The sequence below is a fragment of the Schistocerca nitens genome, chromosome 6, assembly GCF_023898315.1.
Source record: "Schistocerca nitens isolate TAMUIC-IGC-003100 chromosome 6, iqSchNite1.1, whole genome shotgun sequence".
Taxonomy (NCBI): domain Eukaryota; kingdom Metazoa; phylum Arthropoda; class Insecta; order Orthoptera; family Acrididae; genus Schistocerca; species Schistocerca nitens.
The window spans coordinates 454123879-454147634 of NC_064619.1; the positions used below are offsets into that span (position 1 = coordinate 454123879).

At 40.1% G+C, this 23756-nt stretch overlaps 1 protein-coding gene across 3 annotated transcripts in view; it reads right to left on the reverse strand.

Annotated features, from left to right (window-relative positions):
- The window catches only part of LOC126262522 (GATOR complex protein WDR59), a 299723-nt gene that overhangs the window by 6642 nt on the left and 269325 nt on the right, over window positions 1–23756 (reverse strand). For all 3 annotated transcript variants that reach the window (XM_049959194.1, XM_049959192.1, XM_049959195.1), the window contains one exon: window positions 19939–20092. In XM_049959194.1, the coding sequence (XP_049815151.1) occupies window positions 19939–20092 (154 nt within the window). The remainder of the gene's footprint in view (window positions 1–19938; window positions 20093–23756) is intronic.

The following is a 23756-nucleotide window of genomic DNA, read 5'->3' on the forward strand; positions in this document are numbered from 1 at the left end:
TTATTGTCCTTCAAGACATGAATGCTAAATTTACTTCTGTGCTCTGCTTGTTACCACAGAATTTGCTGTGTTACTCGTGATGCCTTCACTTATAATGTTGCTTGCCACAACAAAGAATTTTGTGGTTTGACAGTGGTGCCAAAAGTTACGTAATGCAGAAAAATTTAATCTGTACATGCAGGACCACAGATACAGCACTATTCTGACTCTTAACTCCCTTTCAACAAAAATGTCATTTACAAAATTGTTCGAGTGGACAATTCAATCATTCATGTGAACAGCAGAGAGAAAATAAGAAATGTACTGTGAAAAATCTAGTACACAAGCCCTGCTCTTCCTTAAGAACAATGAAAAATGTGATACAATTGAAAGCTAAAATATGTGAAAACAATGTCCTTAAAAAATTACAGTTCCTATTAGAGTGATTTTTTATAAATGCACACCTATTCTTAAAGAAGAAAGATGATAGTGCAAGCTAATACAATCCTTTAAGAAAACTATTTTAAAAAAATGTGAATAATAGTAAATTGTCTATGGCATTTGGCTTCAACCAGACTGCCAACGCACCAACCTCCAGTTAATTAATTGTCATACTTATACTAAAACAGAAGAAGTGCACCTACTTAACGACAGTTGAAAGAGGAATAAAGGAAGGAAAAAAGATCAGGAATTAATGCCATATTGACAATGTCATTACAGAGGGCACACAAGCTGACACTGGTCAAGGATTGTTGTTGTTGTTGTGATCTTCAGTCGAAAGGCTAGTCAGATGCAGCTCTCAATGCTAGTTTATCCACTTCAAGCCTCTTCAGCTCTGCATAACTACTGAAACCTACACACATTTGGAGCTGCTTAGCTTTGGACTCCCTCAATAGGCAGGGTTGAGTAACTCTGTATATCATGGAACACAGGACAAGTTTTACAATGAGGTGTCCACAAAGACTCTCAGTTTCCTGTTTAACAGCACACACACTTTTCTTGGTACACTCAACGTGTGAATGAAAGACTGAAACAGAAGCTGAGTTTTCTAAAACTATCTAGCAGCTCCTTACCTGCCTTAAATTGTATGCCTGTCTATATTTTTGCTGTGAACTTAAGATATGAAGAAAATTTTATAGCCAAGATTGGATTCAATACTATTAATTCCTGATGATCAGTTTCAATAGTTAAGACTGTCACCCTCCGATATGTAAAGTGACGCATTTACATAGAGTACATGTACAATCATTATTTATATTTACCAATACAAATGAGAAAATAGAAAGCTTATGTTTTCATAGATACCTTTAAAAAACTTGTTGTTATATGTCCTATTCCCTTACAACTATCACACATGCCATGTCGACATTATAATGGACAGCATGTGGCACATTACACATAGGTTTGTTAAAAATTTTAAAAATCTGGTTTGTCAGAAACAAAAGCAATATAGCTAAAAAGCACCTTGTGTAACTAGGGGTGTCCATACACATAAAACCCCCCATTGACGCTTGTTAGATGTTGAATTTCATAACAGTGTACATTTGTGCACTTGTTTACATTTACATGATGAGTTAAATACATCTTGGATCCGCGTCCTTGGAAGTACAGATTTAAATTCATTGACTATAAAGCACAAATAAGTCATGCAAATAATTGCAATCTACCTAGTTATCTGAAAACCAGATTGTACCTTTGTTTTCATTTCATTTAAAATTACAAGTATCTTTTAGAGGAGTTGTTTAACATTTGAAAACTACACTGATTTTTATCTAATAAGTGTTTATACACTTCTACAAGATTTTTTTTTTTACGATATGCTTTGTAGGTACTGTATGATTTACGTATTGGTTTTATTATATTATATATCTAAAAACACAGATGATGTGACTTACCGAACGAAAGTGCTGGCAGGTCGATAGACACACAAACAAACACAAACATACACACGAAACTCTTTGCCTTTACAAATGTCTGCTTGTGTCTGTGTATGTGCGGATGGATATGTGTGTGTGTGCGAGTGTATACCTGTCCTTTTTTCCCCCTAAGGTAAGTCTTTCCGCTCCCGGGATTGGAATGACTCCTTACCCTCTCCCTTAAAACCCACATCCTTTCGTCTTTCCCTCTCCTTCCCTCTTTCCTGATGAGGCAACAGTTTGTTGCAAAAGCTTGAATTTCGTGTGTATGTTTGTGTTTGTTTGTGTGTCTATCGACCTGCCAGCACTTTCGTCCGGTAAGTCACATCATCTGTGTTTTTAGATATATTTTTCCCACGTGGAATGTTTCCCTCTATATATATTATCACATATTATATTATATTATATATATACAGGGAAATATGGTCTTGGTACAACAAATGAAGCTGGACAGAGACTCCTAGAATTCTGCCAAGAAAATTCATTGATAATTACTAATACACTGTTTCAACTACCAAAGCGACGCCTATATAACTGGACTTCGCCAGATGGCCACCACCGGAACCAAATTGATTACATACTTTGTAATCAGAGGTGGAAGAGCGTGGTTCAGTCAGCTACAACAAGACCTGGGGCTGACTGCAGATCAGATCATGAGCTCCTGATTGCAAAATTTTGGCTGCAACTTCAGAATGTAGCAAAAAGTATCCCAACTTGCAGATACGACCTTAACTCTATACCCTCCGACTATGCTGTAGAGGTACAAAACAGATTTAATGTATTACAGCTGGAGGACAAAAGCTCGCAAGAGATGTGGACAGAAGTAGCTAATACTGTCAAGGAGGCCGCAGAGAAACACATTCCCAAGAAAAGGAACAGTAAGAAGGCTAGATGGCTATCAGTTGAGGCACTGCAAGTTGCAGAAGAACAAAGGAAAGCAAAAATCAAGGGAGATAGATCAGCTATGTTTGAATTAAATAAAGATTTTCAGAAATTAGCTAGAAGAGATAAAAATATATTCTTTAATGAACAGTGCAAGGAAGTTGAAGATAGTAATGTAATGGGGAAGACAAGAGATCTTTATAAGAAAATTAGAGAAATTAAAGGAAAATTCCAGGCAAAAATTGGAATGATAAAAGATAGAAATGGGAAAGATCTGAGTGAGGCAGAGGATGTTAAGGAAAGATGGGCAGAATATGTAGAAGACCTATACAAGAAAGAACTGCATCATGACAGGGCTCCTACTGCTGATGTTAATGTTAATTTAGAACTAGAGCCAGATATTTTGGAGAGCGAAATCCAGTGGGCCCTTGAAAATATGGCTGATAACAAAGCTAGTGGACATGATGAAATACCAGCAGAATTGCTTAAAGTCACTGGAAAGGATGCAGTGAAAGTGCTGCACTCAATATGTCAAAAAATATGGATCACGCAGCAGTGGCCAGAAGACTGGAAAAGATCAGTATTCATCCCCATTCCCAAGAAGAAAAGTTCTAAAGAATGCTCAGATTACCGAACAATCGCACTTATTTCACATGCTAGCAAAGTTATGTTGAAAATCTTACAAAATAGACTTTGCCAATATCTAGATCGAGAGCTACCAGAAGAACAAGCTGGATTTAGGAAAGGAAGAGGAACTAGAGATCAAATTGCTAACATTCGGTGGATTATGGAAAAAGCGAGAGAATTCCAGAAAGATGTGTACCTCTGCTTTATTGACTACGTCAAAGCCTTTGACTGTGTCGATCACAACAAATTATGGAGCGTACTGAAAAACATGGGTGTACCAGATCACCTCATTCATCTGATACGGAGTTTATACCTTGACCAAGAAGCCACGGTGAGAACTATGTATGGAACAACGAAATGGATAAAGATTCAGAAAGGGGTCATGAGGAATGCAAGGCTAGATGAAGGAGAAACAGGAATTAAAATAGCTGGAATAAATGTAAACAACCTCAGGTACGCGGATGATACGATCCTGTTGGCAGAAAGTGAAGAAGAATTGAGAACACTCTTACTGAAGGTGAAAGACGAAAGTGAAAAGGCCGGTCTAATGCTGAATGTGAAGAAAACGAAAATTATGGCAACTACACCTGCCAATTCGTGGGATATAGCAGGAGAAACCATGGAGGTAGTGACCACATTCAGTTATCTCGGTTCCCAGATCTCTGCTGACAGCGACTGCAGCCATGAAATCCGGAGACGCCTGTTGCTCGGTAGACAGGCGATGTCAAACCTTGACAAGGCTATAAAGTCCAGAGATATAACACTAGCAACAAAGATCCGTATTGTGAGGGCTATGGTCTTTCCAGTTGTGATGTATGGATGTGAGACCTGGACCATTAGAAAGGCCGAACGGCGAAGAATTGACTCCTTCGAATTGTGGTGTTGGAGGAAACTTCTTAGAGTTCCATGGACTGCAAAGAGAACCAACAGATCAATATTGGAGCAAATTAAACTAGATTTCTCCCTGGAAGGTCTAATGTTAAAACAAAAGCTGACCTACTTTGGACACACAATGCGAAGGCATGCCTCGCTGGAAAAAACATTAATGCTGGGGAAGATTGAAGGAGCTAGAAGAAGAGGACGTCAGAGGATGAGATGGATCAATGGCATCACAGAAGCAATGTGTTCCAACCTGGAAGGTCTATGGGAGAAAGTGCAAGACAGGAAAAAGTGGCGTGATTTGGTTCATGGGGTCACGAAGAGTCGGAACCGACTAAACGATTAGAGAGAGAGAGAGATTACTGTATATATGATATCAGTACATAATCAGCCCTCCCCCTCACATGCTATTATCCAGTATCCCCACGACACATAAAACACGACCTATGTCTTGAAAAATGTGAGTGGTCTGGGAAGTAGGGGGCGAAAGTGCATATAAATAACTTGAGCACTGCTAACTGGAAATTGCAGTTTCTAGGCCTAGGAAATGAAGGGGGAGGCAGTGGGGGAATATGAGGAGAAAAAACAAGGAGGTGGGGGAGAGGTGTTACAGCATGGACACTACAAAATGATGACTGTAGTGACGCGTGCACATACCTTCAAAAGGTCATGCTTGTGGCAGTGCTATGTCTTCTGCAGAGGGCGCCTCAGATTTGTATTTTTGTGAATGTGTGTGTGTGTGTGTGTGTGTGTGTGTGTGTGAGTGAGAGAGAGAGAGAGAGAGAGAGAGAGAGAGAGAGAGAGAGAGAGAAATCACCATCAGAGCCCACCACAGGCCCCAGTCGATTTAAAGCTACAAAAACTAAGCAAGTTGCTACAGCTCTTTGCATACTTAATTGGTTCTTCCCTAATGGTACTTAAATACTGTGCTCAAGTTGTTAATACCTCAGTGAAAAAAAGTTGTGTTCAGTCTACTGGTCGTGTTGTACTTATACCTAATTAAAACATGATTGGCGCAAATTGCTACTTTTCCAATGGCTGATGGTATTATGGAGGACACCTGGTTGAAGAGCAAGAATCATTTGCCGCAGCACTGCACCACCAATCACAAGTGCTGGACAATGAAACTCAGGTACTTCAATCATTGGCTTCTGTTTCATCTAGTCAGCATGCTCCTCAATCTGTATCACCTTCTGCTTTGCCCTCTGCGGCCACCATGGTTCATCCACTTCCATTTTCTACATACAACGGATCCATTGAGGAACGGGCCACATACAAGAAACACCTGCGACAACACTTTCAAGCTTTTGGAGTTACTGATGCTATTTTATGTCGTACCTTGTTCCTTCCCTATTGCCAAGAATGTGTCACGTCCTATGGCAGCTCACCCTTTTGCAGGATCTGTCTTCTTTAATGTTTGGCCAAATGTGTGAACTCCTTTCAAAATACTTTTGTAAATGCCACCATGTTATTACATCCCAGGGTGAGTTTTACCACTGTAGGAAGCAACCACATCAATCCTGTTGAGCATGGGCAGCTAAACTCCATGGGTTACATCGTCGTCGTCATTTTGTGTACAATGTGCAATAAGAGCCGTATGCAGATCAGATGGTGAGAGGTGCTGTTATTCATTTGGATCCGGATTGTGAGGTGCGAGAGTGTGAAAATCCATCCCTTTCTGAGGTTTCAGCTACTGCACAATTGTTCAAGGCGTCAAAATCTGCGGGTAACCAAATTGAGTCACTATGTGTTATATCAGCAATCCCACCCTCTCCTCCACAACAAGCTTCAGATAGTATGCATGGAGAAGACATGGTCATGGTGATCTGCACATGATCACAGCATCAAGGCGGCTGGTCTCGCTCCCAGCAGCAACTGCACCAACAAAGTAAACGGGCCAGTAAACAGCAACAATGTGTTCCACGCTCCGGTCCGGCCCTTACTGTTTCATTAACCACGAGTACCCATACTGCCCAAAACGCTGGGCTATCACAACTGCAACAAAAAAGGTCACACTGTTTCCGTTTGTACTGCAAAAATTCAGCACAACAATCCTGATGGGGACATGGAAGTAAACATTATATTGGCTATTTCCATTGCGCCAAGCAAGCTTTTCATTGATGTTACAGATTTTCGTTAAGTTCTGCACATGCAAGTGGATACAGGAGCTGCTGCGGTAACCTTGTTAAACTCACAAACGTACATGGACATGGGCTCCCCACTGCTTCTCCCTGTATCATGAAAATTAGTACATTACAATGAAGAGAGTATTCTTCTTCTTGGCCAATTCTCCACCCCAGTGGCCTACAAGTTAGTAGTTTGATCACTTAACTTTCTTGTTGGAGATAACACACACATGGAGAATCTTTTTGGATCAGATGCTTTTAAATTATTTGGTTTTACCATTTCAGATGAAGTGAATTTAGTGCCTGAACAAGACCGAGTACAGAGCTAGATGCGTTATGTTTTGGGATTTCCTCTTTATTATCTTCTGGATTGGGGTGTGTCAGCAATTTTAAAATGAACATTATCATGAAACCTTCAGCTCGGCCTCTTTTTTCTGGGCTTGTCTAGTTCCAGTGGCACTCGGGAAACAAGTCAAAGATGAATTAAATCACCTCACGGAATCCAGCACTGTTTGGTCTATTGCATAATGTGAGTGGTCCACCCTCTTAGTTATAATAAAGAAGCTGTTGGGCCGGTTATGCATCTGTGGTAATTTTAAAATTTCTGTGAATCCATAATCTATAGCGCATACATATCCGATATCATGTCCAGATGAACTCTTTGCAAAATTATCAGGTAGTCAATACTTCTAAAAAATTGACTTGTTGGATGCCTATTCACAACTCCCTTTAGATTCAGAGTCATAGTGTATGTTAGTTGTCAATAACCGTTTTTAACTGCACCAATACTTGTGATTGCCTTCTGCAGTATCCATCGTTCCCACTATTTTTCAACTTTTTTGGAACAAATAATAGTGTCTGCGTCAGCTGCACTGAGGAAAATTTACAAAATCTCTGTATTCTTTTTTTATCTGCCCTCCAGGTCACTGGGTTGAATTGTAAATTTAAAAAAAAATGTCAATTTTTGTAACCTCCTATAGTTTATCTTGGGTTTGAAGTTTATCATGGGGATCTCAAACCCCTGCATCAGCAGTCTCTACTATTGTATCACTTCCACACACTATGTCAGTCAAAGAACTTCAGGTTTTTCTAAACAAAGTTACCTACTAACACAAATTTTTGCTTGGGGCAACGACAAATGTGCAGCCGTTACATGCGTTGCTGCACAAAAGGACTTGGTTTTGTTGGTTACCTGCTTGTGAAACCTCATTTTCCACCCTTAAGACCATGTTGCAGTCTGCACCCTGCTTAGTGACGTACCAACCAGGATTCCACTTGGTCCTTGTGACGGATGTTTCAGAGTAAGGGTTGGGGGCGGTATTGCCTCATAGATATCTCGACAGCTCTGAGCAGCCTCAAAACGCTGACTCCTGTTCAAACTAGGTACTCTTGATAGAAAAGGAAGCTTTTGCCTTTGTATATGCTGGAAGAAATTCCATGTTTTTCTCTATGGTACAAAATTCCACGTGGTCACCAATCACCAACCATCAGTTCTCTCATTTAGTCCTCCTGTGTCGTCACCAGATAAAATGACATTCTTCATAGATGACTTTCACAAGAACTTTCCACTGAAATGAATCTGTACCTTTGTGGTGCCTGTTTAGTAGTAGATGACAATCCATCTGTGACAAATGAGCCATATGAGAGCAGTTACATGCTGTTTCTTTGAAATTTTCATATCTTATGTAATAAAAAGGAGTTCTTGGGTTATTATGCCGTTTGGTAATTTTTAATGACACTTCATTTATCTTTTTATATTTCATTTTCTGTTATATTTTTGGAATCCACTGTCTTCCATTTTTGCTTTATCTCAGAAAATTTTAATATCCTATGAAATCAAAGTAGCTTCTTTTACTAATTACCATTGCTTTTGGCAATACACAAAGTACTACAAATCCTTTATAGAAATTGTATTTAAGATTACACAGTCATTCATTCTCTACAAAATATGTTTGTATTCCAAATATCATTTCTAGATTAAAAATTTTTGCAAACTGCTGCAATGTCATGTAACAAACCAAATGTAATATCTTTGTTTACTTTGCAATAACTAGTCTTGAGGAGCCTGTGTGAGGTAATTTCCATATAGGCTCAACATATTTATTTAGGGTTCAGACTGATATCATTAGCCATTCGTATAATTTATCACAATATTCTGACTTAGGCATTTAAGTTCTGCACAGTTGTAGTGTTCATATTAAACAAGTTTTGACTTTGTCAGCATACGGACACCTGATAGTATTCTGTGTGAAATACATAATATAAAAACTTAGCTTGAACAATTACATTAAACCAGCAACCAAGTAGCATAAGAGGAGAAACAGCAACTTTCTCAAGGTAACTACTTTTCTCCTAATATACATGTACATTTATTAAATAATTATTGTATATATCAGTGTGAGTATATTAGCACTAGCCATTATTTGTTGATAATATGTTTACAGTAGCTGCCTAGAATGGCTGTTTTTACATTTTAATGTATAGCTTGACTCACTTCAAGTTCCTGATGGCTCCCTTGCCCAGTGGAATTTAAAGGGCACGATGTATGAATTACTAAATGACTGTGTGAATAAAATCCTACAGACTAATTTCACTGCCAGGAAAAAAGAATGCAGCATCCTCAAGGACAAGAATATTTTATTGACATGTGATGTGACAGATTGTTCATTATTGTAAGAGTGTATGATAACAAATTCTGAAATGAAACACACGTCACAGTAAAGGGTACCCAAACAGTCACCTTTAATTATCTTTCGTGGCGATGTGCTTTACTTTTTCAGTAGGACAATGTGAGTTCACATAAAGTTGCTAGCAGCAACATAAGCATTTATTCTCACATGTAAAAACTCTCAAAGGTCCCAAGTGGCATTCTGTGCAAGACTGCCCCAAGCACCTCGCATCTAGTGTCGCAATTTCGTAACGGTTCTTGCAGGCTCTGGAGAATGAGAAAAGAGAATGTTGCGTCCCAGCAACTGTATGTGGATATATGAAAGCACATCATCTTCCTGTCAAAGAAATGGCAGTAGCAAGGGGATAACAGCCTGTGCAGTGAAGAGGCACTGGTTAATTAAACCAGCAGAAACACCTTACGTGAGTGCAAGTTATAACTGATGGGCCCCACATTATCAAGCTCGGTCTGTCAGTCTGGGACCTGTGTGTCGTGGAGGAATGCAGTCGGGAATAGGCTGCTCATCAAATCTACACCACACATGTGTACATCCATCACACACATGTAGACAGAATCTACTCTTATCACTGAAGACAAGAGTGTGCCATTCCACTCTTCAGTCGACTCTTTCACGACACCAGAGTGGCTGTGCTTGGCGGTGTCGTGGTGTCTGCGGTAGCCTGGCGAGAGGTACACGTGATCTTAACCCTGCTGCAGGCAGACAGATCCCAATGATCCTTGGTGACACAGCATCTGCAACATGTGTCCAGATTTCTTCCCTAGATTACATGTTACATCACTGTTTGCACAATGTGCTGGTCTTGATCAATGTCTGTAATACTCGGACATTCAAAACGTGGTTTTCAAGTGCAGCAACATTCCACAGACCACTGCTGAAAGCAGCAACACAACACAGATACACTGTGCCCAACATATGCAGCAATCCACTGACCTGTCCATCCAGCTTTGCACAGGCCCACATTGTGACCTCATTCAAATGGCTGAATTTGTTCAGAGGTCAGAAAGACAGGTCATGTGAGTGCCATCTGATTGCCGATGAATGTGACAAATAAATCACTAAGACACAACCCTTTCAGTATGCACACATTATACAGTGGTGTCACTCAATAAAGTCCTTGACAGTGTTGGATTCTTTTTTTCCAGCAGTGTATATAAAGATCACGTTGCCTATAGAACCTCAAAACTGTTGCAAATTTCTTTAGAATCAATGAATCAATGTCTCTGCTAGAACATTCATCTTCAGTGTTATCGTTAAGGATGCATTTACGTATGTGCCATTTTGCGTTATTTTTCATTTTGAGTCTAATCGTGTTACTTTCCTTCTGTGAACTAATAAAAGTTTGTTATTTAGTATCAAACCGGAAATGCATTTTCATTTAAAACTCGAACCACAAAAGGTTACGGGTCCAGACCACTTAGTTTGGTGATATTATGGAAAACTATGGTTTATTTGAAGCAAGCAAAAACTACACGTGTCTCTATTGCATCAAGAAAAATTCGAGACACAAATACAGAATGCTGACACCACGAGTTCGAGCACGGCTAACCCGTCGCCATTAATTGAAAAACTAAAAGGAAGAGAAAACTATAATGCATGCCACTTTGCAATGAAAATTTATTTACAAAATGAACAATTGTGGCAGTCCATAATAGGCGAGATCAGAAACAAAGTTAAGATATGTACTGCAAAGCCTAAAATAATCTTACCAGGGAACCTACAGAACATCTCAACTGCGAAAGAAGCATGGGATAAGTTAAAACAAATTTATGAAGACTCAGGGCTTTATCGAAGAATAGATTGTCGAGAACATTTTTAACTACAAGATTGTAGAACTGTTCAGCTGTGGAAGAGCATGTGTAGAGAATAATTACAATGTCAAACAAATTAAATGGTCTAAGCTTTGAATTTCAAGGCAAATGGGTAAGATGTATTCTGTTAGCAGGGCTGCCTAATGAGTACAAATCAATGCTGATGGCTTTAGAGAATTCCAATAAGGCGTTAACGGGTGATTCTATTAAAAACAAATTACTACAGGAAGTGAAGGATGAGGCACATGGCAATTCAAGTTTTAATGGCGCAGATCTTCATGCAAAAAAAGACAACAGCAACCCATATTAATTCCCAGAGGTCCGAGGTATTACAACTGCAACAAACATATACACACAGCAAAGAGATGTAACAGTAAAAATGAGGCAAGTGGAAAATCTGCCTTGAAAGAAAATAGTTATACGACATTATTAATGACATCAGCATCAGCTAAAGCTATACACAAAGACTGGTACATGGATTCTGGTGCGTCAGCACATACGTCAAAGTACCCATGTGATCTGAATTTCACAGCAACAGTGCCCAATTCACAAGTGGTGATGGCTAATGATTAAAATGTACCCACTAAAGGAACAGGATCCAAAAGCAGGCAGAGAGATGACAAACATTAGGGTGACAGATGTGCTGTGTTCTATGTCCCTCAGTTAAGTACAAATTTACTTTCCGTCAGAAAAATAGTGAAACAGGACCACTTGATCTTCTTTGATGATAGAGGCTGTCGAATTCGTGATGCAGAGAAGAAATTGGTAGCTACAGTATTGTTAATCAACGGAATGTATCAACAGTGTTGAAGCAATGTCTGCTTCCTTGTCTAATGGTGCAAATCTACGGCACACAAAATTAGGGATCTACACTCAGATGCGATGGAGGAATTACGAAAAGGTTTGGTTAATGGCATCATATACAAAAGAGCCATCAGCACTCCGTGCATTATGTGCCTAGAACGTACACAAACTATATGTTGTGGCTCACCAATCTTTCAAAGTGCCGCCGCGCAGTTACACGCGTCCTCTACATGCGGCGCTGTCTGCCAGCCATGCAGCAGCAGCGCCACCTAAGCGGCCAGCCAGCCAGCGGCTGCTAGACTTGGACTCAGTTATGATTTGAATGTAAAAGTGTACACACGTCTTACTCTGTTTACTTGATCTGTGACTTCTATGTATTTCGTCTTCCTTGAAATATATTTGTTCAACTTGAAGTTATTACAATTGGCAACGAGGATGGGATTTTTCTTTTCCATTGTTGACCCACATGTTTCCATGGCTACTTTAGAGCAACTATTGCAAGGTCTCATAGAACAACAAACGCTTCTCACAAATGCGATTCGTGATTTTGTCGCGGCATCAAATGCGGGGCATCTCTCGTCGTCGTCTCTACCTACTTTTCCTCCTTACGACGAGACGGCGGAAGACTGGTCTGATTACTAAAAACGTCTTCGACAGCACTTCTTGGCATTTCATGTCGCAGACGAACAAACATGTAAGTCTCTGTTCCATTCATGGATTTCACCTCAAATGTATCGGTTGTTGTCGCAACTGGCTCCTTTGAAAGATCCTGCGTCTTTGTCCTTTGCTGAAATGTGCTCACTTCTGTCCGTCTATTTACAAAAGCAAACGAATGTGGTAGCCTCTCGTGTTGCCTTTTATCGTTGTCAAAAACAACCGAATCAATCCTATCATGCTTGGGCTGCTGAATTTCATGGCCTCAGTAGAAAGTGTCAATTTGTTACTGAAGTTCACAAAGAAGCCTACGCCGATTCCATGGTACAGGATGCTATTATCCGATCGGCGCCCAACAAAGAAGTTAGGCAACGTGCCCTTCAGTTGGCAAATCCGACTCTAGATGAAGTCCTATCCATCGCTCAGTCTTTTGAAATTTCTTGCACCGCTGGAGCGCAAATAGAGACATGGGGCAACGTCGAGGAAATACAACCTCTGTGCGATGTTGACGAAGCGTGTGGCGTGTCCCCGCCGGCCGACGTGGCCACAGTACACTTTCAAGTGCAGCCTCGGCCTAACCGTAAACAAACCTCTAAGAAACTGCAGCAAAACCCATGGCAACTTCCTTCATGTCCGCGGTGTTTTATGAAACATTCATGAGAAGATAGTCCAAAACGTTGGGCCGTGTGTCACAAATGCAAAAAAAAAAAAAAGGGGGGGTCATGTGTCATCCTTTTGCAAATCCGACCGCATAGATGATGTTCATGAACATGACGCTGATTCTGATTCTGTGTTGTCTGTCAATTGTACTTCTTCCCTTTCCGGGAAGTTATTCCTCGCTGTCCAAATACTTGGTCGAGATGTTCGCATGCAGGAGGATACTGGTTCTGCTGCCACTATCATAAATTCTCAGACATATCCTCAGTTGGGTTCTCCAATCCTGTCACCTGTCACTAGGCAATTACGGACAGAAGATTTCTCTCTTGGGACAATTTGATGCTGAGGTATCTTACAAATCTGTCGTTCATACTGTTCCCATATTTGTGGTCGACCATAGTAACGCGGAGAATCTTTTTGGTTTCAATGCCTTTCGTGTTTTTGGGTTCTCCATAGATGACTCTGTCAATATCGTCTCTGATGCTATTCCTTATGCTCAATTGGATTCCTTGTTGACAACATTTTCGTCCCTTTTTTCTCCTGGGTTAGGCCGTGCAAACGACTTTGAAGGTCATATCACAATCAAACCCACTGCTCGGCCTAAGTTTTTTCGGGCTTGGCCCATTCCTGTGGCCCTTCATGATCAGGTCAAACGGGAGGTGGATCGTCTCACTGCTTCAGGGGTCATGCTTCCTGTCACTTCCAGTGAGTGGTCCTCTCCTGCCGTTGTCGTTGCTAAGCCAAATGGTGATATTCATCTATGTAAATGCTCAATGCCTTATCGACACTTACCCTATGCCTCGACCTGAAGAGTTGTTCACTAAACTTGCTGTAGGCCAGTATTTTTCTAAACTTGACCAGTCAGAAGATAATCATCAACTTCCTCTTGACACTGCTTCCTGGTAGTTTCTGGTCCTTAACACGCCTTTCGGCCTCTATCAATACAAACGATTGCCATTCAGGGTTGCCAGCGCCCCTGCTCTCTTTCAGCGATTCTTGGAACAATTGTCCCTGGGTGTATAAATTACCAGGATAACATTGTTGTCACTGGCTCCACCACAAACTAACATCTTCACAATCTCCGCACACTTTTTCATGTCTTACAGACTGCCGGTCTTAAGTGTAACCTTCAGAAATCAAAATTTTTTCAGGCATCTATCACGTACTTGGGGTTTCAACTCTCTCAGGATGGTGTTCGCCCACTTCAGCAAATTGTCGTTGCGATTGATGCCCTTCCTCGCCCTACATCTGTTGAGGAACTGCAGGCCTTCTTGGGGAAAACAGCATACTATCACAAGTTTTTACCATCTGCTGCTTCGGTGGCTCAGCTGTTGCATCGCCTGTTGCATAAAAACGTGACTTTTCACTGGTCCGCATCATGCGATGCGGCTTTCCAGAAACTGAAGACTATGCTGAAACAGGCCCCGTGCCTGGCTACTTATCGACCTGGCCAACATCTTGTTCTTGCCATGGACGCCTCTCAATACGAAGTCTGTGCAGTCCGTGCGCACTGTTTTTCTGACAGTTCTGAACAACCCATTGCTTATGCCTCCAAAACGCTCACGGATGCCCAACAAAAGTATTCTCAAATTGAAAAAGAAGCTTTGGCCATTATTTATGCTCTTCGTGAGTTTGGTGTTTTTCTCTATGGATCCAAATTTCACCTTGTTACAGATCACAAACCACTTGTTTCCTTGTTTCATCCATCAACATCACTTCTCGACAAGGCTGCATACCGCCTCCAGTGTTGGGCTCTTTACTTGTCTCGTTTCAATTATGAGATTCATTTCCAGCCGACAGCTCAACATGCGAATGCTGATGCACTGTCTCGCCTTCCCATGGGTCCTGATCTGGCATTCGATAGGGACAAACTTTTGTGTTTCCACCTGGTTGCTGCCGAGCAGTGGGTTGTGGACGGGTTCCCCATCACCGGGGACTGGCTGGCGGCTGGTACGGGTTCTGACCCTACCCTCTCCCGGGTTTTACACTGTATTCAGAAGGGTTGGCCAGATTGTCCGTCCCCTAAGACTTCTGATCCATTGCAGAACTACTACACTTTGCGTTACCGCCTCACGGCTAGGGATGGTGTTATCCTCCTTTCCACCAAAAATGCATTGCCACGTGTTGTGGTACCTGCGTCTTTGCGTGCTTCGGTCTTGCGCCTCCTTCAGCAAGGGCTATGGAGTGTCTCTTGCACAAAATCTCTGGCACCTTGTAATATGTACTGGCCCAGCATCGACTCTGAAATCGCACACATGGTCGCTGCCTGCGGTCCTTGTGTGTCACAGGCCGCCGCCCCGAAGTCATCTTTGTCACTGTGGCCTTTGCCTGAGAAGCCCTGGGAGCATATTCATGCTGACTTCACGGGACCTTTTTTAGGTACTTATTGGCTTCTCGTTATTGAAGCCTACTCTAACTTTCCTTTCAATGTCTGTTGCACGTCGCCTACCACCGCGGCAACCACCAATGCGCTAGCTCGCATTTTCTCTTTGGAAGGCCTTCCCTCTACTCTTGTTAGTGATAATGGTCCGCAATTTGCCTCTTCCAATTTTGCGGATTTTTGTGCCCGTCACAGCGTCATGCATGTCACGGCCCCTCCGATCCATCCACAGTCAAATGGTGAGGCTGAACGACTGGTCCACACATTTAAGGCTCAGAGTGCGTCATTCGGACCAGCTTCGGCCTCGTGTGCTGGCAACGTCTGTTACGGATGCCACTACACCACCTTCGGTTCTACCTGACGCTCGGGATACTGGAATCTCTCATTACTCACAACGCAGTCCTCTCACCATCATATCGGTGCCAGCACAAGAACTGACGCCACCAGGAGACATGCGCATGCAGGAACCAGATGACCATCATCTGTCGGAGCAACTCTACTTGCCTATTTCTCCTACGGACGCGGACACATCGCCCATGTCTCCTGTTATAACAACCGGACTTGCCGCAACAGGCAGATTGGTGCATGGGGCCCAAGCAGATTCGACCCCCATGTCTCCTGTCATCTTGATCCGTTATCATCGGGGACACTTCCGTCCGTACGGGAAGCCTCCTCCTCGATACTTTACGGCCAGTCAAACAACACCTATGGATGTTAGCAATCTACAGGCCGCCTCCATCAAGACCTGTGCAAAAAATTCAACGGGGGGAAAAGTGTTGTGACTCGCCGATCTTTCAAAGTGCCACCACGCAGTTATGCGCATCCTCTAAATACGGCGCTGTCTGCCAGCCATGCAGCAGCAGCGCAACCTAAGCGGCCAGCCAGCCGATGGCCGCTAGACTTGGACTCAGTTATGATTTGACTGTTAAAGTGTACACACGTCTTACTCTGTTTCCTTGATCAGTGACTTTCATGTACTGTGTCTTCCTTGAAATATATTTGTTCAACTTGAAGTTATTACACTATATTTTTCTTCCCACATTACACTTTTAGAGCTCAAAGGATTTTGGGGTTGGTACATTCAGATTTGTGTGGTCCAATGCAAACCACATCAGTTGAGGGAGCTAAATATTTTCTAACTCTGATTGATGTTTTTTCGAGAGTAATAAATCCCAAGTATCTGATATTATTCGCAATTTTAAGAAATTTGTAGAAAATCAGACAGGTGAAAAACTTTGTATATTATGAGCTGATAATGGAAAGGAATATGTAAACGAATGGTTGATGGAATTCTTAAGGGGTGACCACACTTACCCACACTCCAGAACAAAATGGTGTAGCAGAATAATACAATAGAACGATCATGTGGAAGGTAAGATGTATGTAATCTGATGTGAAATTACATACAAAATTTTTGGGAGAAGCAGTCTTCACCACAGTTTATCCTATTAATAGACACCCAACAAAAGCTCTGAACAATATCACACCAGAGGAAGCTCTCTCAGGGAAGAAACCTGACATCTGAGATTATTCAACAGTAAGGTGTATGTTCACACACGAAAAGCCAATTGGCACAAATGGGACAAGAACTGTGTCCAGTGCATACTTTTTGGATACTGCGAAGACAGTAAGGCATATCGGTTGTTCAATCCTGTTCATCAAAGACTTATAAATGCAAGAAATGTAATTTTTAAAGAAGAAACAATTCACAAGAGAAATGACGAGCCAGGAATATCTGATCCTGATCATTTGCAGGAAACAAACAAGATATTTATTCTGTTCACAACTACGGAGAAGAACATTGAGGCACATAACAATTCAAGGGACACCATGCCAAATAGTAGTGTTTCAGAAGAATTAGGCTCAGTTGAGGCAGAAGACAATTCAAGGGCTGCCACAGCAGATAACACCATTTCAGAAGAATCAGACTCAGTCAAAATAAGCAAAGACTATGAACCACCAAAATAAGTACTCAGAAAATCTTCCCAAAAAGCAAGACTGAAGAATATGGATGAATGCGTGTCCTATCGTACTAACTAGGGATACTAACTACTGCTTCCCAATATATTTATTCCTTAATGAAATTTGTCATTAAAAATATATCACTTTTTCAAACCAACAGCTCAATTCATGGAATCAATACTAGAAATAAGAATAATCTTCACAAGGATTTAAAGTCACTTAGTCTTGTACAAAAAGGTGTGCATTATTCAGGAACACACATTTTCAATAACTTGCCAGCAGCCATAAAAAGCTTAACAACCAATGAAATTCAGTTTAAGAGAAGCCTAAAGGATTTATTGGTGGCCAACTCCTTCTACTCCATTGATGAATTTCTTAGTAAAACCAACTGATCTGTATATAAGTACAACATAACTTCTGCACAATTTCAGTGCAGTAATGTGTTCATTGAAAATTTGTGTGTGTGTGTGTGTGTGTGTGTGTGTGTGTAAGTATAAGTATAATCTAACTTCTGCACCATTCCAGTGCAGTAATGTGTTCATTGTAAATAAGTATTACAGTAGTTGTATTACATACTTATTACCTTATAAATAAATAAAAAACTTTTTTTATTTAAATTCAGTGCATTAGTATTTGTAAAATGACTCTTAGTGTTCATTAAAAAATGACGATCATTCCACTTGGAACCTGTGGAATGGTACATTAGCTTATTTGTTTTAGTTGTAAATATTTGTCATGTATTGTTGTTTTTCTGACATGTTCCACATCCTGGAGGACCTCCTCACTACGGATCAATTGGAATGAAAGTAAATCTAATCTAATCTAATCTAAAGATCCACACAAATCAGAACCATCAACTTTGGAAAAAGCATTGCAATCTAGGGTCTCACAGAAATGGATTGAAGCAATTCAGGAAGAATTAAAGTCACGAGCAGAAAATCAAACTTGGGAATTAGCAAGCCTGCTTCCAGAGGAAAAAAAAAAAAAAAAAAAGAGAGAGATATCAATGTCAAGCAGGTCTTTAAGATAAAGAGAGACTTACAAGGACAAATAATCTGTCTTAAAACTCGCCTGAAAGTTAAGGGACTTGCCAAGTCAGAGGTTTGGATTATGACAGAGCTTATGCGCCAGTGATACGATACAATTCACTGTTATTTATTTAATCTAGTTGCCAAATATGATTTTGACATTGCTCATTGTGACATAGTGACAACTTTTTTGCAAGGTGACTTAAAAGAAGAAATTTATGTTAAAATTCCTACAGTTCATTACATGACAAAGTCAGTTAAAGATGAAGGCATTAAAAGAATTAAGGAAGCAGTCTATAGACTTAACAGGGAAGTTGCTGTTGGAACATTAAAATGGACAAAGCTGTGCTAAGTCTGAATTTCAGTACATCCACAGCTGACACGTGTGTTTACTACAAAAATGAAAGAAGTGATATATTCATTGTAGCAGTTTATGTAGATCACTTGCTAATTTTTTGCAACAAAAAACTGCATTTAAAGAGAAGTTAAAGGAACACTTTAAACTAAAAGACCTTGGAGATGCAGCCAGTTGTCTAGGAATCTGACTAACGAGGTTGCAAACATTGACTTTCATGGCTGGACCAGACCTATTATACGCATTTGATTTTACAAAAATATAACACGGAAGATTCCGATCCAGTATCCATGCCACTGGATAACAGTCAAGTATGAACTCACTAAATGACCACAAAAAGACAGAGAGAGAAAAAATTGCCATAAAGAATGCCCCATACAGAGAAGCTAAGTGCTAGGCAAGATATAACATAAGCAATTGAAATGGTGAGTTGGTTTAATACTAACCCCAGAATACCCCACTGGCAAGCTGTAAACAGAATTCTATGACATATAAAAGAAATTAAATATATAAAAGGAATTAAATATTTCAAAATACAATTTTCTAAAAATGAGGGCCATGAATCACAGGATACACTGACGCTGACTAGGCTGGGGACACTGGAGATACAAATTGACCACTGGTTTCTTGTTTATCTCACAAGGTGCAGCAGTTTCATGGAACAGCAGAAAAAAACCCATGGTAGCTCTCTTGACAAGAAAGGTGCAATTGATATGTCAAGGGCAAGTGGATACAAAGGTCGCACTAAACACATTGACACCAGACACCATTTCATCAAAGAAAAACTGATTCAGGAGAAATCATGGTGGTGCACATTTCAGTGAGAGGAATGCTTGCACACATGATGACAAAGCCACTGCCAAGAACCAGACATTATCAACTAATCCAAGGATTTGGACTACGAAGCTGAAATACTGAGAGGCACCGTTTCTGGTGGGGGTGATGGAAATTTCATTTAGTATCAATGCCATCTTTGGTGTTGTTGCAATGGACAGTTTTATATATCTGCTCTTTTGCATTATTTTTTGTTTTGAGTCTAACCATGTTACTTTTGCTCTGTGAACTAATAAAAGTTCGTTAATTAGTTTCAAACCAGAACTGAATTTTTTGACTAAACAGTGCAAGGTCTCCAGCTCAGAGTAACAACAAACATTTCAAAAGTGTAGGATACAATAAAATGAAAAAACTTACCTCGCACTGAGATGCGGCAAATCACACATTGGAAACTTAGTCTCTTGCACAATGAGCAGCCAGGTCCTCGTATCTGCTTGTTACAACTTGTGCATTCAGTGAAAAACTCAACACCTCTATGTGGTTCAGGTGGTGTACACAGATACTTCAGTACCTGGAAAGTTACATTTGAGAATTTCAGGTTACAGGTATAGAAGCCAATAAAATATGATCCAAACTGAAAACAACTTCACTCATTTGAAAATTACTATGAAATGAAATAACATTATTGAAAGCTTGTGGTGTAAAATATCACCTTTGGTAAAGCACTGTGTTACCGAACATCTACCTAACTGATGAACGATGATCATCAGAGTGAAAGTATTTTTTATAAGTTATTTTGTTTAGGATAGTTAACTGTATGGGAGTCACATACACTGGTTGACCAGTTATTCCATAATGCAACCTACCGGCTCGGAGAAGCCAGGCGTGCCATGGAACAGTGCCTACCATTACAATTAGAATGGTGTCATGGAAGCTTAGCAGTTAGATGGTTCAAAGCTGTAATTTGTACATATCATACAAATTCAATAGAATCAATATAATAGAGGGAAACATTCCACGTGGGAAAAATATATCTAAAAACAAAGATGATGTGACTTACCGAACGAAAGCGCTGGCAGGTCGATAGACACACAAACAAACACAAACACACACACAAAATTCAAGCTTTCACAAAAAACTGTTGCCTCATCAGTAAAGAGGGGAAGGAGAGGGAAAGACGAAAGGATGTGGGTTTTAAGGGAGAGGGTAAGGAGTCATTCCAATCCCGGGAGCGGAAAGACTTACCTTAGGGGGAAAAAAGGACGGGTATACACTCGCACACACACACATATCCATTCACACATATTCCCCTGGAAACATGGCGAATTTCGCTTCTATAATGACGTGAGAATGTTACAAATACTTCCAAAAATATTGTCTGCCTGCCACTCTCTCACTGGCTGTGTAGAACCAGCAGCTGACACACCCCCAATCCTTCCCGTCATATTTCCTGGTGAGTGTCGACAATATTGCTGCACCAAGCATATAAGTACACCACTGGCCCCAATCTACACTTTTCGCACATCCTGCAGAAATGTATTTTATTGTTGAGTACTTGTTCAATTTTAAAGTCAGTTTGATTTCAAATTCAAGTAGACTCAGGCAAATTGCAGTTTAAACAAAGTAGATGTTCATAAAAAGCCGAAGTACGCAATGTACTTTCCTATGGGTGGCAACACGACGTAATTTCTGCTTGCTCACAGCCAAGCTAGTTTCCTGTGCCCCATCCAAAGTTCTGTAGTGCTGTTCGTGAGCAGCAGTGAAACTTGGATATGAGTATCTTCTAGGGAGCAGGTCATATGTAACAGCAGCAATTAATTCATAAATAAAAGATTGAAATCACGATTCAGTCCCATTCTCCAACCTGAGGTTTAGTTACGTCTGATGATACTATCTCCAAAATGGGTCTTTCCGTTGTAACTTATTTTTACGATAACAATTGCAGTCAGTTTAATGTACTTTATTTCATTTTTTAGACATTTAATCCTGGAATAATTTTCTTTCTCATTTAATTTGAATATTGTTGCTTGCTCCATAGCAGATGAAAAGCTGGCAATGTTTTTCCATGGTATTCTAACACATGAACATCAACCAAATTTCTCATTTGCAATCCGAGTGGCAAATTATTATAGTTTCTCATAGACAAATAAAATATTGACTTGGGCACAGAATCAAATAATGGTTTATAAATGAAAAGATTTTCACCTTTGAATGTTACCTTTACTTAAAAACTAGCTTAAATGTACGTATATGGTACCCATACATATGAGAACTTTTATTAAAAAACAGTTCAAATACAAGGAAAGTCTGTAAGTTGATAGAATTTAATGATATTTCCTCCAGTGTTTCACAATATTGTCAGTTTTTAAGCAGACTATTAGATTGTTGTAGTCGCTAGTACATAGTTTCTCGTGTCTCCTTTGCGCTACTGCCATGAGTCAAATTTCACATGGCTGGTTAAGCAAGGTTGACAGTATCGAGCACTTCGGCGCATTCTGAAATCGCGAGCCTATCTGAATGCAAGCATTGTTTGCTTTGCCCTATCCTTTATGACTGTTCAAAATAAATTTGTATGAAACCTCAATAGCCAAGGCTTCAGCTGTAAATGTAAGACAAACAATGTAAAAACGTTTACCTCAATAGCAATTGTATAATCTGCGAATATAAGGTGACCCCGTATTTTTTGAATGACAAATCTGGGGAACTGCATATGCAGTATTAACTTATTGTAACTGTAGGACCAATACAATCATATTCAGATGAAGGGCTTCCTATCATTGGTGGAAAATTGAAGATACATAAAAATACTATGAAACTGAAGCCACACTCAGTTGCCTCAGACTGCAGTTTTGTGTGTGTGTGTGTGTGTGTGTGTGTGTGTGTGTGTGTGTGTGTGTGTGTGTGTGTGTGTGTGTGTGTGTGTGTGGAGAGGGGTCTATTTATGATGACGGCCTTACTGGTCGAAAGCTTTATTTGTGACAGTCTTTTTGTTGTGCCTATCTGTGACACAGCATCTATGCTATATGCTGGTGGTAACTTTTCTTTTCATAATAGTGTTACATTCCATCCTGGATTTTTCATTGTTTGAAGATATATACAATCAAACAATGGAAAATCCAGGATGGGATGTAACAATATTACGAGAAGGAAAGTTGCTACTCACCATAGAGTTGAGATGCTGAGTCGCAGATAGGCACAACAAAAAGGTTTTCACACTTACAGCTTTCGGCCAATGCCCTTTGTCAACAAAACACACACACACATATGCAAATGCAACGCAACTCACTGAAACCACAGTTGTCCAAGACTGAGGTTGTATGTGTGAGTTGTGTTTGCGTGTGAAGATATATAAAAGGTTGAAGATATATTGAAGGTATATAAAAGGTTTACAGCTTCCAGTACAGGAGAAGCTACAGAATTGAAGAAATCCACATTTAAGAAAAACCACAAGGTTTGTCTGAACAGTGGATTTAGAAGCAACAGTCCAGAATTTCACAGTAATGGCGATCGTAATCCAAACAGACTGCTATATCATGGAAGTTACGACACTTCAAGATAAAGATGCAGTAATACATGAAAGGAAAGCTCTATATACTGTCACAGTGTAGTAAAATTAAATTGTTTAATTGTATAGTTTCATTTTTATTATAGTTGTGTAACATGAGACTGCCAGACTCTTAAAAATCACAAGGAAGATATTTAAACAGTAAAAAAGTCTAAAAGCTTATGAATAATTATGCAAATACACATTTGTCTACCAAAAGGAAGGTAACTTCCATAACTTGAAAAGATAGAGGAATTACCATAAAAATCTTATGGTGTAATATGGCTGTGAATAACTTGACTACCATCTGTATTGCCCTGGCTAGTGCTCAGAGGTTACCACCTTATTTCTATACCTGAAAGAGCAATTAGAGCTTCGATCGCGATATCGGTAGAAGTTAGGTGGAAAAGCAATTAAAGTATAGGCTTTCATGTTATAATAAACTTTTTTTTAAACATTTCTTGTGTTTATTTAATATGAAGAACATATTTATTTGAAAAACACACCCTTTACATAGTACCATATTAAAAAGTAATCTTCTTTGTCATTTCCAGTACAATTTAACTGCAGGATAATTCTCAATCCCACACAAAAGAATTGTCAGACTTGGAAGGAGTTACTTCCATCTCATTCAAGTATTGCCACTAACGTGAAATGAGATGGCCTATTGCCATCTTGATCTCAGGACTTA